The sequence below is a fragment of the Ambystoma mexicanum genome, chromosome 5q (genome assembly GCF_040938575.1).
Source record: "Ambystoma mexicanum isolate Mex_15411 chromosome 5q, UKY_AmexF1_1, whole genome shotgun sequence".
Lineage (NCBI taxonomy): Eukaryota > Metazoa > Chordata > Amphibia > Caudata > Ambystomatidae > Ambystoma > Ambystoma mexicanum.
Genome location: NC_090933.1, coordinates 503,430,388 through 503,446,718, shown reverse-complemented (window position 1 = coordinate 503,446,718; position 16,331 = coordinate 503,430,388). Strand labels below are relative to the sequence as shown.

The 16,331-nt window shown below is 46.2% G+C and overlaps 1 protein-coding gene across 4 annotated transcripts in view; it reads right to left on the bottom strand.

Annotated features, from left to right (window-relative positions):
• MEP1B (meprin A subunit beta) overlaps window positions 1-16,331 on the bottom strand; it is a 465,679-nt gene that overhangs the window by 191,783 nt on the left and 257,565 nt on the right. For all 4 annotated transcript variants that reach the window (XM_069620973.1, XM_069620975.1, XM_069620974.1 and 1 more), the window contains exons 3-4: window positions 6,464-6,514; window positions 6,324-6,367 (exon numbers count right to left, since the gene is read on the bottom strand). In XM_069620973.1, coding sequence (XP_069477074.1) covers window positions 6,324-6,367; window positions 6,464-6,514 — 95 coding nt within the window. The remainder of the gene's footprint in view (window positions 1-6,323; window positions 6,368-6,463; window positions 6,515-16,331) is intronic.

Below are 16,331 nucleotides of genomic sequence, written 5' to 3'. Positions count from 1 at the left end.
GTCATTTATCTGGGGTTAATATCTTAATCTGGATGTCTGTCATCCGTAGCCAACATGGTGTAGGATATGTGCCAATGAGACTGGCATTATCCTGGCCTGTCACAGGTTGTTAGAATGCACGTGTTACATGGCCTGTTGTGTGTCCTTAGTCAAGGTGCAGGCTGTGAGGAGTGTCACTCCTTACCCATTGGGTTAGCAACTGCAGGCGTGATAGCTTTGACCGAGGGACCCACCTTGTGGCCTCTCAAGTTGTGTCCTGTAGTTCGTGGCCCCCGATTCCAATGAAACAGTTCAGGGAGCTGGGCACGTGAGAGTCTGCAACTCATTTCTGGTTTTAAGTTGCAGATTCGAGTTCAACACACAAAAATCACTGTCAGCGTTTTGGCTAGAACGGGTTATTCTGAATGTTCGCCCCTCAACGTCAATGAAAGTACACGTCATCTTATTCAGAATATATGGATGGGTTGTGATCTCCCACGTCTCGAGGATTTATATTTGTTATGTCGGGCCGTTCATTAGGGTAAACGTGGCATGCTATAACGTTATGGCCCCTGAACAGTCATCCAACTGCAAATTTCAAATGTGTTTCGGGGACTTGACGTCTCGCCTATTGAAGGCTTCCTCTTCCCACCAGTAGGATCCTCGTTAAATCGTGCATACAAAGGATGATTTTGTGGCCTGGGTGGGAAGCCTCCATCGTGGGAGTGCTGTGGGACACTTGCTGGAGGTCCGGTGCAGTCTCCACTGTCTGCCCGAACAGGGTCGAGCGGATCTCGTTGTCAAGTTCATGTGTGTGGAGTTTGGGGCACAGACAGATGTCTCTCAGGCGGCAAAACGGACGGTGCCTATGAAGGGCTTACCTCAAGGTTCTGGCGTTGGGTTCAATACGCACCATTTTACGTGGCCGCAGCGGTTCCAACGTTGTTCCAGCACAAAACGGGAGCCGATCACCGGAGTTCACTGTGCTCAGCCCCGCTTGCAGCCGAATCAATGTTTTTTTCTAGGGCCTCAGCAAAGGATGGCGTACATGTGCGTTCCCAGGCAGGGCCTTCCCTGCTGAAAGTCAATGGGACTGCACATGGCTCGATCAGCCGTGGCGTGGATCGCTCGCTGTGGATGGTGTTGAGGGGGCTTATAGGCTTGTCTCCTGTGTAAGGGATATCTTGGAGTGTTCAACCGCTGTGCGGTTTTGCGGGCCCGTGAGATATCGCGTATGGTATTAGGTGGTGTGCCAGAGATCTCGATAGACTCCTCCCCTCTCATGGCCCATGAAGTCCAGCCTCTCCAGCGGATTCAAGTGTGTGCTGCGTGGTTCTCACCGCTGGCCTCCGCAACACGCCGTCCACGGTTCTCCCTTTCAGCACGGATATCTCGGGCACTTCAAGGCGGATTGTTTTACAAATTGTCTCGGATGTTTTTCGACCATTCATAAGTGAATTTAGCAGCAGATCTTTTCACCAGGTGGCTCTGGAGCGGATATATTTAAGAAACAGATCTGGTCCGGATTGGAACTCTACAGCTGGGCAGCCATCATGTGCGTGCGCAATCTTGTTCTGCTTGTTTTATTAGGGGTTTGATACAAGATTGGGCAACAAAAAAAAGTCTTCATCAAATAATAACAAACAAGGATGGGAAGCTGCTGTTCTGCACCACTCTAAGGTCCACCGCTGTCTGCCTTGATATGCGTAAGTCCACAAAGGGGTTTCCTCTCCCCTTAACAGTTCACTGGCTGCTGCAAGCAGCATGTGGCGCTAACTCCTTATTTCCTTACCAGTTACAGGCTCTCAGAGGGATTTCATACTCCAGGACTAAATTAGGCTATCAGTGCTCTCAGAAGCCACAACAGCAGCTTCCTAGAGGAGAAATGGGGAGAGAAGAGAAGTCCCTTCTGACCCACCCTTCCCGGGATCCTTCTGACTGCTTCTTCTGTCACATCTCTGACCCTGGTGTAACCTGCCTGTCCTGCTCTCATTCTTCCTCCCTCCTTCAAGTCCTGCCCAAGGTCCGTTGGGCCTGCCTGAAGATTCCTGCATTTTTTTCTGTCTATCAAATGGACCTCAACTTCCTTCTCATCCTTCCCTGGTGTTACCACTTCCTCCTCCTGTCCTGATGTGTCTACAACCTTGTCTCCTGGGGTGGGCACCACCACCACCTCTACACTGCCTTCCCCACTTCCTAATGTTCTTTTCTTGCTTACCCCACCGGCTCACCCTTCTGGCATTATTACCTACTCCTCACTGTCATGTCTGCCATCTCCTAATGTTACTTATCCATCCTTAATAGTACTTCTGTTAGCGTTCCTTTGTATTGTTGTTTTTCAAATCCTTTACCTCTCTCAAAAGCAGCTCAATTAACTTGATGTCTCTTCTCTCAAGTTCCTGCTCCTTCTCCGCCTCTTGTCAGTAGGTTCAGACTGTCTCTACCTGTGTTTCCACTGTATCATTATTCACTTCCACTATGCCGCTAGTCGCCTCCTCCTCACCTGCATGTACCTTCTGATATTCCCACCTCCTCCTCAACATCACTTTTACCATCTCCCGGTTTAACCGGCTCTACCTCAAGGTCACACCTACAAAATCATAGAATAAAGACCTCAAGCACTCCCTTGTGTACCCACTTCTAAAAAAAGCATTCTGCTGATCCCTGCTGTCCAGCAAACTATCACCCGATCTCCATCACTCCTATCCTGGGCAAACGCCTGAAAGGTTGGCCATCTTCCAGCTAACCCTCCACTCTGAATCTGTTGGTTGGCTCCATGACCTTCAGTCTGGCTTCAGAGCAGCCAGAGGCATGGAAACTGCTCTTCTGAACACCTGTGAAGATCTAGTCTCTAACCTTGACTCCAGCTCTCCCACTGTCCTCATCCTCCTTGACCTTTCCTCTGCCTTTGATACAGTCAGTCATGCCATCCTGATTAATCGACTGCGCAAGAACCTGAGCATCACAGATAAGGCTCTGGTGTGGCTGGCCCCATTCCTCCTAGACCGACCCTCCCAGGTACAACTTGGGCTATTTCTCTCCACCACCTCTCTCTCCACTTGTGGTGTCCCCCATGGCGCTATCCTCTCACCCTGGCTGTTCAATGTCTACTTGGCCCCTTTGGCTCACTGATTTCCACCTTCTCTTCGAACTTCCAGTGTTATGCAGATGACACACAGCTCTCTTTCAGGCTTCCCTCAGGCTCCTCTCCCTCCTCGCTCAACTGTCCATCCGTGATTCAGGAATGGGGCGCCTCCAACGATTTCTGCATCAACGTCAGTAAGACTGACATTCTGATTAATGGGACCCCTGCTCCCACTTTCTCTTTCACACTCTGGCTGCCCTCCTTTGGCCCTCTACCCTCACCCACCTCAGAGGCTAAAAACCTTGGGGTCATCTTCGACTCCACTCTCTCCTTCTCTCCTCACATCACTGACCTTGCCAACAAGGCCCATTTCCAGCTGCACCTCCTCAGCGGTATTCTACCTTTTCTCATCTTCATCCGGAAGCTCACTGTCTCCAGAGCTCTGGTTCTCTCCAGGCTGGGCTACTGCAACAGCCTCTTTCGCAATCTGCCTAACTCTACTCTTTGCCCCTTCAACTAATCCAGAACAGGACTGCATGACTTATCCTTGGCCTCAAGCCCAGGGACTGCATCTCTCAGCCCTGAAATCTCTGCACTGGATCCCGGTGGCTGCAAGGATGAAGTACAAGACCCTTTGCATCATCCACAAGGGTTTCTGGGGCCAGGGGTTGCACTATATTCATCTCTCTCTGCCTAAACACCTTCCTTCTAGAGTCCTTTGCTCAGCTACCTCGAACTCTCTGAGGGTCAGACGCTTCTCCAAGCAGAGCGTGGGGGGGGTAGATATCTTTCCTCTGCAGGTACCTCCCTATGGAACGGCCTCCCTGCCCCTCTCAAACTTGAGCCGGACCACCTAAAGTTCTGGAAGCTGCTCAAGACCTTCCTTTTCTCCTCTGCCTTCTCTCTCCCTCTTGCTTGCTAACCTTCCTGTCTGCCTGCCCTGACTGGTTGCCAGGTACCCTCAGAGTCTCACAGGGTACCAGGCCCACTTAAGGGCTCTAACCGTACGCCTTCTGACCCCTGCCTTCAATGAACTTAACCAGAGCCACGCTGCCCTGGCTGGATTTACGCAGAGCCATGGTGCCCTGATCGCAATTTCCAATATGCTCTCCCCTGCACCTCCCCCTCTCCCGTTCCCCTTTGCACTTTAGTTGTCGCACTTGCACGATCCAAATGACACAAGGCCTAGTAGGATCGTTTTCGCTGTCTTCCCTCTATATCCCCTTTCTTGTCTTGTGGCGCCTTGAAACAGTTGTGTACAGGCGTGTTATAAATACTATACAATATAATAACAACCACCTCTTCAAGGTCGCACCTGCCACCTCCTCCTCAAGATCACAACTACTATCCCTTAATATACCCATCTCCTCCTCAAGAGCACTCGTACCACCTCCTGCTATAACCACCTTCTCCTTAATACCCCTTTGCAGCTTCCAGGCCCTCACTTGCCAGCTCCTTCTCCACCTCTAACTCCTACGTCTCTCCAGCTTCCGCCCTCTTCAGTCTTCCCCTCTGCTCTCCAACCACCTTCACCAGCGACTCTGACACAGACTGACAAGGATTTGATATGGTTCACCCTGGGCTTAACACTTAATGAGTTGCTGCATATGTATATGATCATTGTGGCCGGGCTGTGATTGGCTGCTGCTTCTGGGCTCACCTGTGCATGTTGTGGCCTACAGGGGGCAGCCTTAAGTTATATATGGCCTGGCCTCCACCTGGAAATCCTTTTCCTATGCTGAAGCTCCAGCCTCTCTGTGCCTGCAGAAACGATTTGTTTATTCCTTGTGCTTTTAACATTTTAAATGGGAGGGGAAATATTACTTGAGACAGTAATTGCAACGTTTTGCTTCCCCAAGGGAATCCTTTCCCGGAAGACAATGGAGTAATACATCTGATTCTTGTGGCTGTGAACTTGGAGGGCTGCCAGACATGGCGTGTGGAACTTTGTGCCCCTGAACGGACCTCCCTCTCTCTGGGGAATGTTTCCGACACACGTCCATGCAGCTTTCGAACTCGAACTCTGGCTGCTTGTCCACTACTGGCTGCATCTGATTAGCAGCTGTATACGTTTTAAAACCTCTAGGGCTGTACGGCTGCTCATGTGGTGATAGAGTGCTAGTTCTTCAGATGGATGGTGTTTTGTATCTCTGTTGACCTCCTCTAGCTTTGGGAGGGGGTTCATAGCAAGGGTGTTTGCAACGTTGACTTGCTTGGGGAACCTGGTGAGGCTCTTGGTGTTGGTGACTGAACCCTGGGCGTGGGTCTTCTAGCTCCTGCACTGTAAGGAGCTGTGAGCTTGTTTCGGGAGGGGTCCACACACAGCTATGACCTTCCGTTGCTAGGGGAACTTGGGGCGGGAAGGTTCCATAGGAGCCACCCCTACAGTGGTTCCCAGCTAGGGGAAACTGGGTAGGGTCTTGCACTAGGTGGCTGGCACCTTCCATCTGGCAGGGAGCCCGGGAGGGTGATCAGAGGGACCCTCCCCATATCACCCCCCTGGGCCCATCATCCACTGGGTCAGGATGGCACCCGGTCCCCTGAGTCACACCTGCTGTGGTCTCTCGGACAATGCAGGGGTCATGTGTTAAGAAACTCCTGAAATTACAATACTGTAATCGTACCAGGCTTTTGACAAAAAACAATGATACCCTGAACTAATTGGTCTCGTGAATTGCTTCGGCCCTCTCCTCTATTCTACCTGGATGATAGCAGCTTTCACAGTTGTGCACATTTTCAGGGACGGCTATTAAAAGTGAACCAACACCAACCTATTGCAATATATACAAAAGAAATACTTATATAAAGCAAAAAAATATAGCAATAAACCTCACATGTGCCATTTGAAAACCTAAAATGTCGAACAAATACTCTCATTATCCGTATAAATCAATCGAGATATACTGCAGCAGACAGATACAGACCTAGATTAACCAGCTCTGACAAATTGGATTCATGTTGATGGTTCCATAAAAGCTATAAGTCTGCATCACATTAAGGGGCGCACAAAAGCCAGCCCTATACATCCTCTGGCTGGGCTGACCTTATGCTCATATGGCAGCTTGATAATGTAATTTACAAGAGAGCTAGATTAAATTTGACACAGAGATGTATCACAAGCCGATTTCAATTTATCGCCTCCCATAAATATTATTTATGGCTGCAATGCGCCACATCTAGCAATCCAATCGAGACCTTGCTCGCTGCGCATTAGATCCGTCTGATCGATCTGACATGGCGGCTGCGCCCGCGAACTCACCTCATCAAGGATGATATCGCCTTCGAAGAGATCCAACCCGAATGCTGAGGAGGAAGGAGAAACGGTTTACTGTCAGGAAATGCTGCTCTCAACTAGTTCCACCCAACAAATGTGTTTTACCCACAGGAAAGCCACCAGACCTGCATTGATGTCAAAGATGTCTTTTTCCTGTCCTCCGTCGACATCGATCTCTGAAAAAAGAGCAGGATATGTTGTTTCTTTTGTCATGTTGTTCTTGGAAGTTGAACATCTTTTGTGTAGCAACATTACCACAACATGGTGTTAACAATATTACATATTTACAAGAAAAAACGCAATGTATTGAAAAAGTATGAGCTGCGTGCATGTGGAACATTCTGCAATGTACTGAGTACACGTCGCCAAGTAATAATTAAGTTACACAATGAGCGATGGACAGATAAATAGACAACGAGATAGGACTGCTTAAATGAGCCATATCCAAAAGAGAGAGGTGTGTGGTGATTTAAGATCTCTTAATGTACGTGCTAATTGCACTGAACTGAAGGACGGGGGATTTCAGGAAAAGACTATAAACCTGGAGTGCGGGAATTCTACACGTCCTCACTCCTGAGTGTGGTAGCCACGTGTGTGCTTTCCAGAAAATGAGTATGCAGGCTCTCTCTCAAACTGACTTTAGCTTCTGGCACTCCATGCAAATGTATCCATTCAACAGAGAGCCTGTGACCTGGAAATGCTGTGTCTGTAGTCACTGTGGGGTACGAGGGAGAGAACGCCATGTTTGAGATGTCTATGGGCCTAATTACACGGACAGCAGTAAGGGTTTACGAGTACCGGTAAGGGTACCAGTGCCGGTAAACCCTTACCGCCTTACTACGAGGTCCCTTTGCGGCTCCCGACCTTAACGGCTGGTCTGTACCAGCCGTTAAAGTAGGTACTCGCAAAGGGACCTTGAAGGTAATTACGATACCGCAATTTTCAGTACCGTAATTACCGCCTTCCCCATTCCCATTCAGCCCTATGGGGGCAGAAACGGGAATGGGGAAGTGCCATGGTGAATGGGGAATTACCGCCCCCACACACCTTGGAATAGGGCGGTAATTCTGCCATTCACCATGGCGGACTCAGTAAAATACCGGCGGCACCCATGGCGCTAATAGCGCCATGGTTACCACTGTCCGTGTAATGAGGCCATATGTCCTAGTTGTTATCATACTGTGTTGCCTAAATTCAAAATCACTGTCAGAGACTGCTTCTTTTCACTTTCGGTCCCTGATTCGTCAGCCATACTCCCCCTTTGCCCCCTTGCCTTGTAACCATTCCCTCCCTTCCTTCTATTGCACTTTCAAAACATCAGAGGTTGGCATTAAGAGCCATATATGCTACCTGCATACATAATATGGCTACTGCATTATAACTCGTTTATCAAGTTTCAGGAGAACATAATCAGCAGGAAACATCACTGTAATGCAGGAGCAAGGAAGGTCAACATGTCAGCACAATTCCTACATTCTATACCCAGAATCTCACCTCTGTACCCTTCATCCCATTCTTAATCCTATTTTTAACTTCAGGTGACAACTGATGATATCAAAAAAATCAATGTGTGAGAGAAAATGGGTGAATATGTGACAGAGAAAGTATCCCGTTTTTTGTAGTGTTGTTCTACCATCCTTGCATCTGAACTTTTCTGATAGTTTTGCCCAAACCCATTTCCCTTTCACCACCTTTTCATGATGTTTGGTTTTTTCTCCATGTCATTCATGTTTTCAAGCCTGTTACCTGTTTTTGATACTAAGCCATCTATTCCCCTTTGCTTTCCATTGACTGATCTACCCTCTCTTTAGGGCTGCACCCTTTCTTCACTGTCTTCACTTGCCTTTTTCTTCTACCCTCCATCCTGCACCTGGACTTTGCTCCATTCCTCTGTGTACTCTTCTCCTTCCCTTCTCTCATAGCCGTCAGTTTAAACTCAGTCTAATTTCTGTCTCACTCTCTACCCTCCCCATCTCCCACCATCTTCCTACACCCATGCCCCTCAAATAGGACTCTCTGGTTCTCCCAGGATCGCCAACCTCATCTATTTCCCTCACCTACTGCACAACACCTGCTCCTCTCTCCCACCTTCGATCACTCTTTCAATTGGCCTCCATTATGCACAATCCTTCTGCAACAAGTCTTCCTACATCACTGACCACTTTGACTCTTATCAGCCACAACTTGCACTGCTTGCATCACGGAAACCTGGATCACCCCAAATTACTCCACTACACTAGAGACTCTCCACACTAACTCTGCTACCTTCTCCCACTCTCCCTGATCTGTTCGGAAGGGTGGCATGTGGAGTTCCTTGTCAATAAGGGTCTGAACACTGTCCCCCGTCTCCCGTCTGACATCATCTCTTCCTCTTTTTAACACACCGCTATTCAACTCCTCCACCGCTATTGGATCTCTACTGAGCCCCACGGTCTCTCAATTCCGTCTTCCCTGACCTGAACCTTCTCCTTTAGCCACTTCCAACTGACACCCCCATTGTCATGCTGGGGGACTTTAACCTTCCCATGCCCTTTGCAGCCACCCGCATTGAACCTAACTCCCTTGGACCACTCCCTCTACTCCCTCCACAACCATCCCACCACTGCCCATTCAAGTGGGAACCTCCTGGACGTTGCCTTTGTCTCCGATTCATTGGGCCTCATTACGACCCTGGCGGAAATCGCGGTGCAAAATGCACCATGGAGCACGGCGGAAAGCTGCCGATAGCGCCATGGGGGTTGGCGGATTTACCGCCCCATGCCGACCCTGGCGGAGCGGTAAATCCCCATTCCCCATTTTACCCTTCCCCATTCCCATTTTTGCCCCATAGGGTATAATGGGAGTGGGGAAGGCGTTAATTACGCCACCGTAAAATACGGTGGCGTAATTAACAACAAGGTCCCGTAGCGCCATGGATTTCTCCGCCTGGAAAAACCAGGCGGAAAACGGCTCCATGGCGCTACGGGAACTCGTAGTAGGGCGGACGGGTCCGCCGCGAATAGCGCTGGCGTAAACCCACTACGCCAGGGTCCTAATGAGGGCCATTGACTCATATTCACTTTATTTCAGCAAATGCCACAGAAGGCAACAAACATATAAAACAGTTCATAGCTTGTACTAAAAAAAAACTTCCTAATAACTATTAGAACTCTCATAAAATCATCATCCAATGCCAACACAATTAAAATTAATACAGTTACCCACCCCTTAATGCCAGCCACCTCACTTAGAAAAACCTGGTTAGGGTTTAAAGGCCATAGCTTCACCTGAATAAGGTTATAGACTTACCTGCTGACTTCTTTATGCAGGTATGGGTGTCTTATGTTGGTGTGTATCATTTTCAATATTTTAACACAATACATGTATACACTTTAAATAATACCTCTAAAATATAATAAAATATGTACAAACCGACTAGATAATACAGCATAATAAAGTGCAAATACTAATTTGTCTGTCATCTATGGTACATTTAAGATTCCTACACAGAAACTATGATAGCCATCCATCACAAATAGTATAAACAACAAAATATACTAACAGTGTAAAGTGAAAGTGCTTTGCCATTCTCCTACCAAGATTGAGTTATCTAAAATCCTCATCTATAAAGCCATCCTAATTCAAATGTTTATGAAACATATTTTAATCTAATCCCCTTAATCGGGTGCATTTGGCGGGGCTGGCCTGATGTTAACGTCCTCGGCTGTAGCCTTTTCCCCTCTTGGATACCACCTGCAGCTTATATGTCTTCTCTGAGCTTTTTCTTTCTTAGTTTACAGGCCTGACCCAAATACTGTGCAGCCATCAATGTGGCCATGGGTTAATCTGCGGATCTACAGACTCTCTCTGCCACAATCATACTTCTTACTATTACTGAAAGAAGTTATGGTTTTACATTCTGCTTGTGTATATTTCTGTAAACGTGACATAAAGACAGAACATTTTGTGTAGTCTCTAGTCTGCCTCGACAAAAGGGACAACATGGTGAGTTTCTAGGGTTCCATCTTTTCATTATGTTTCCCAATAGTAAAATGCCAAACCTACATTTTGAATATAATTAACTTTGACAAACTGGATATATGGCATCTAAATAGGTCTCAAATGTGCATGTTATTGCAACAGATATGTATGATCTACCATTCACACGTCTGGATGATTTCTGTATATATTCTGACGATCTCATTGTTTTAATAGTGTCCATAACTGAATACTTTGCATTTTTCAAAGGTGTCTCTGGATTGGATATTTCAGGGAGACCCAATTTAGTCGCCATCATCTTTGCATGTCTGACCCATGTAGGTATGATATGATATGGCATTTATAACGCACCTATACACGAGTGTTTCAAGGCACAACGAGGCCTGGGAGGGGAAACAGAGGGAAGACAAAGACAACGATCTTACTAGGCCAGGTGACATTGAGATCGCACAAGTGCAGGGAATCCCATATTCTCTGAATCAAGTAATTCCTTCAGCTGCTCTTGGGAAGCCTGTAGTCTTGGACTGGTCCTAAGCCATATCCAATTAAGCAACCGTCTTATACATAGCTTCACGGCCACATCTATGTGATCAAGCTCTAAATATATGAGCATATTTCACGCATTTTTCAGAAGGACTAATAATCTCTTTATTAGGACATTTTCCATGCTTGTCAAGTTTTCAAAGGTCTCACCCCACAGTGCAGCACCATATATTGGTCCCATGATAGCTTGTTTGTTGTATGTTTCCAAAACTGTCGATATCCATCTATTCCTTAAGTTTGCATCAAATATGGCTATCAATTGGCCCGATCGTGCAAGCAATATACGACGTTTCACCCTTTGAGAACTCCATCCACCCAGATTATGTAACCTACACAGTAAATAAACAAAACATTTCACTTTCTATATTCTTTCCTCTTTCAAATAAAAATTGACGTTTTTGATAGTTTTATTTTTTGTGTGACTTACCATTGCTTTTGTTTTTGCTACATTTATCGCTAGCCCGTGCTTTGCACATAGCTCGTTAAACATCGGTAGTTGTTTCAGCAACTCAGATAATTTTTTTAGAAATTAATACAGCACTGTAATTCACTCTTCTCCTCTGACCTCACCATTGACTTCTCTCTTTCTGGTCATTTCATTATTGCCTTTAACATCTCAGTCCCTTCCCCCTCTGTCTCCCTTCTATTCCTCCTCTCACTTCTTCAAAGACTGAGAAGAAATTCAAGCAGGACTCTCTTGCCCCATTGATGATGTGATGTTTTCTCTCCAGTCTCTTGCCCCTATTCATGACTCTTCCATTGACTGTTTTTCTCACTTTAACTATGCTCTCATGACTCCCTTTGACCAACACTATCCTGCTTAAACAGTCATACCTTCCTGTCTACATCCTCAGCCTTGGATCACCTCCAACATTCAGAATCTCTAAACAAACATACACCTTGGTCTGCTATCATGGCACAAATCACTGACCCCTACCCTACTTCTAGCCTACAACATTTCCCTTGCTGCCTTGTTCTCTGCACTGAATTCTGCCAAATATGCCTACTTCACAAACCCAATCTCCTCCCTGTGTAATCCCACCCAAACTCATCTTTATTTCCTTTGCCTTTTCCCTTTCTTCTAATGTCTTTGCTCACTACTTTACTTCTAAAATCGCTAAAATATGTGACCCTCTCACAGCCTTCCTTTTTCTGTCAACCACTTCTCCCCTTCCACTCTCAAATACCCCCCCTTAGATCCCCATTCAAACTAGTACATGTCCTTTGCAGTGGAAGCCCATCTTTTGCTCCTATCAACCTGTTTACACCCCAAATGTTCAATGCTCTGATCTCTCAGAGTTCATTAACCCCTCTCTTTCCGCTGGCCTCTTATCTGCCTCCTTCACATCTGCAACTGTCCTACCTCTTTTGAAAAAACCCTCTGCTGACCTAAACGTGCCTCCAAGCTATCACCCAGTTTCCCTCCTTCCCCATTATTCAAAGGTCCTTGAGATGGTGGTCTTATACCAGACCAGGGAGATCTACTTTCATTTGGCTTATGTAGTAAACATTCCACTGAACCTGCGCTCATGCCTGTCTCCAACTTTCTATCTGATGCACACATTTTGGACCTTTACCACTTTTGACACTATCAACTACTCCTCTCTTCCCTTCACTCTCCAGGACCTTGGATTTCACAAATCTGCTGTTGGCAAGATTACCTCCAACCTGGGAGGTGAATCCTTTAAAATCTACTGGAACTCACAAACCTCTGAACGGACCAGTTTCCCCTTCAGAGTCCCCCAAGGATCTTTTCTTGGATTCTGCTATGCATCTGCTATACCTCTGCCATAGGAATATTTATCTCATCCTTTTCTTTTACTATACGCTCTTTGCTGATGACACTCACACCCTTTTCTATGCTCCCTGCTCACCCAATCCATCTTGAAATGAATTACCAACTGTCTCAACGCAATATGTCGCTGGTTGGCTCTCTGCTGTCTCATGATGAACTATGCAAAAATGGAAATCATCTTTCTCCCGGCTTCCAATGTCATTCACTCTCTGCCCTGTCTTATCTCCTTCCCACCTGATCTTCTTGCTTCCTTGCCCAAGGCTCTCAACCATGGGGTACTCTTTGATAGTGACCTCAAACTGAAATAATTCATTAGTACAACAGCCGCTGCTGCTTGTATTAACCGTCTTAACATTTGGAAAATACATCAATTTCTTACTAACCACTCTACGAAAACTCTAATCTCCACCCTCATTCTCAGCAAACTTGACTACTGCTCAGGCCTACTCTTTGGCCTTTCTCTCTACTCCTTACTCACTGTAGAAAAAGTTTTCAACTTTGCTCCTCGGACTCTACAACCCACTGAGATTCTCCCCCACTTCTACCTACAAATAGCATTCTGGTTGGTACTTCACCCACAACCGCTCCCTTTTCAAGTTACTACTAGTCTACAAAGCTATCTATGGTCTTACTCCTCAGTACCTGTCTGATTGTATCTGTCTACTCACCATCGTGTTCCCTCTGCTCCTCCGCCATACCCAACCACACTGTCCCATGCCTTCCCTGTGCCTCCTCTCGCACCTTTTCCCTATTTGCTCCACTCCACTCCACTAGAACCCGTTGCCCATCACAATCAAAGCCAGCCCAGCTGTGGATATCTTCAAAGCTTGCCTTAAACTTCACTTACTTGCTAAATAAGGAGCTCACCCTGCTCTCTCCCCATCTTCCTTACCTGATCCCACTACTTGCTCCAGTGATGCTAACTAATGACGCTAACTAATGTAATTGTGTTTCTTTATAAAGTACTCCTCTTTAGTTTGAAGCACTTTCCCCCTTATGTTAATGTTACTTTTGTAAGTCAAATCTTTCTTAAATATATATATTTCTCTTTGTTTTATCCCTGGTCTATGTCCCACTTTTTTTACTGGCTCACCACTTTTTCTAATCTTTGTGCTATTATACAGGCACCCTTCAGGGGAAAGCCTCTGGCATCTCATTAAATAAAATAAATAAAATATGTGTTACTGCAAGTCTGATAGAAATTGACACCTCTGTTCTTCAAATAAATACAAATACAAAAAAAAAAAAAAGTCCTTGTCTGACCCAAACAACAACCATTTAATTCGGCCATGGGGTGACAAACAGAGGTATTTCCCGGGATGCAGGGCAAATGCTAAGGGCTTTTGGCCATCTAAGGTCTCCCTGCGTATGACTGGGTGGCACCACCAGGTTTGGCATGACTTGCATTGGTGTCAAGACCCTGTGTTGCAGGGTTTTGAGGCACAACAGAGAGAAGCGCTTTGACCAGCCCGACAACTTATTAAAGGCTTTTGGACAGGAGACACATGCTTTTGGATATCAGCCTGAGTTTGTCTGAACTGTTGGATCTGAGATGTGTTATGAGGGCTCTCATCCTACACAACATCTCTTGATCATTGAGGATGGAAATAGAAATTATTGTTCAAGAGCACCAAACCCAGAGAGGATGAGAATTGGAGCCAATGGAGACATCTAATCACAGTTCAGCTCATCAAGATGCATCAGTGGTTCTTGTGACAGGTCCTCAATAATTATTTCCCTGCGTTGAGTACGTCTGCTCCTTCAGAAGGCTTCTCTTTAATGTTTCCTATGTTCAAAGCTCTGCTGCTGAAATCTACACCAAACCGGGATATTCAACAATTATGCAATAGCTCTAGCCCCCCTTACCCATGTAGATAAACTGTTTCTAATTCTGTCAAAGCACAGAATTTCACTTTTCATGCACCAGATATCAATTCAGCTCTTACTTTTCTCTAGTCTACACTGCACCTTTGAAACGCTCCTTCTCTGGAAAATCACCCAAACTTCCAATAGCCTCCTTCGCCATTCATGCTCTAGGTATCATTATGTGTCAGTGCCTTTTATACCTGCACTGCAGCCATATCCAACCTCAGACCAGACCCTTCACTATGGCAGCATTTTCGGAAAGTCACGGACTGCACCAATGTATCACAGATATGACAGGAGATATTCTCTCAATCATTCAGACTGTATCCAGTTGATGGTTTAGAGGAGACAGAGGTCTAATCAAAGAACCAGATCAGCTAACAGCATAGCCAGGCAGTGATGACGTCATTAGAGACATCACGCCATAGCCACGTTAGTCATGAAGCAAATATGCATTCATGCATGACGTTACACAGATATGCACTAGCTTATTACTTGTAGACATGAAAAACATGCTTGTAACTCCTGTAGGTAGAGGAAGGCTACATTTACATAATGCTAAGAACCTTTCTTTTCTTTCGCCACAGCGAACAATATACGTGGCCCAAGCTTGCATATGCTTTATTGCAACTAACCAAAAGAAACCACAAAGACACATAGGGAAACTATAGGGTGACTGAAGAGAATCAGGTTGGAAAGACAGGTCTCAGTTACATGGAAGGGGAGACATAATCCCTGCAGGCACAGAGCTGGTGTTCACAGCCAAGGATAAGGGCGGGTGGAAAATTCCTGGTTCCTGAGGCAGCAAGCCACCTGCAAGAATTCAGAATAAAATCCTCAAAATTGCAGAAAAGAAGGCTCAGTTTTACGGTCCCTTCACACCTTACCCAGCAGAACAGGACAATACCCACCTACTCATAATGGGAAGAGAAGCTGTTCCCAGCGAGACAGAGCGGAATGATACAAGTGTTTCCCACCAAAAACTGCAATCTGCAGGCACTCTCCCAGGCTATTTGATAAGACCAGTAGCAACAATATGGAACGCACATCCCTCCATATTCCTTCCCATCACCTTGAAAAGGTACACTGAGCTCTGTGACCAGTAGGGGCCCAGGCCTTGGAAGCCCCGCTGTAGCCAATCCAGAAGCTCTGTTTGTGAGGTGCTGTAAAATGTTGCATGCACCAATGGTCTTCCTGCGACCCTGCAACAGTGTATTTTGTAACTTTTGGGGGTAGTCTTAGGCGGAGCCACCTGGTATGAGAAGCCAGTAGAATCACTAACCTATAGCATTCCTATATGTAGTTAGCCCTAACTGACCAAGGAGGACACCCCGTAGGGTTTTGGCGTGGACCTGATTTTTGTGATGTCATGCATGCATAAAATGTGTGACGCAGGATCAGAAGCTGAGATTGCTGTAGAATAGTTTTTCATGTATGATCCCCATCTGTTTTGGAAAATAAAGACAGTAAACTTTGCTCCATGGCTGAGTCTTCCATTTTTGCATTGGGGAGTTTTTGATGGGGCCGAGATTCTCTGCTATCTAACTTGTGTTATTGTTATTGCAAATCCCCAATTCCTCTGGCTACAACACTAGGCTTTCCTGCAAATGATGCTTCACCAAGCGTGATTGTGCCATTGTTTCGGATCTCCCTGCTCTGTATTACTCTTAGCACTAGATTGCTGTTTCAGTAGACCACTTTGGCGCTACAGCATTATTCTCTTTCGTTGCTCTTCATTAGGATCAATGTCAGCAGCAGCTATCCTCTTTGACCATCACCAGCAGAAACCTGCTCCGCTCGGGCCTCTTCTC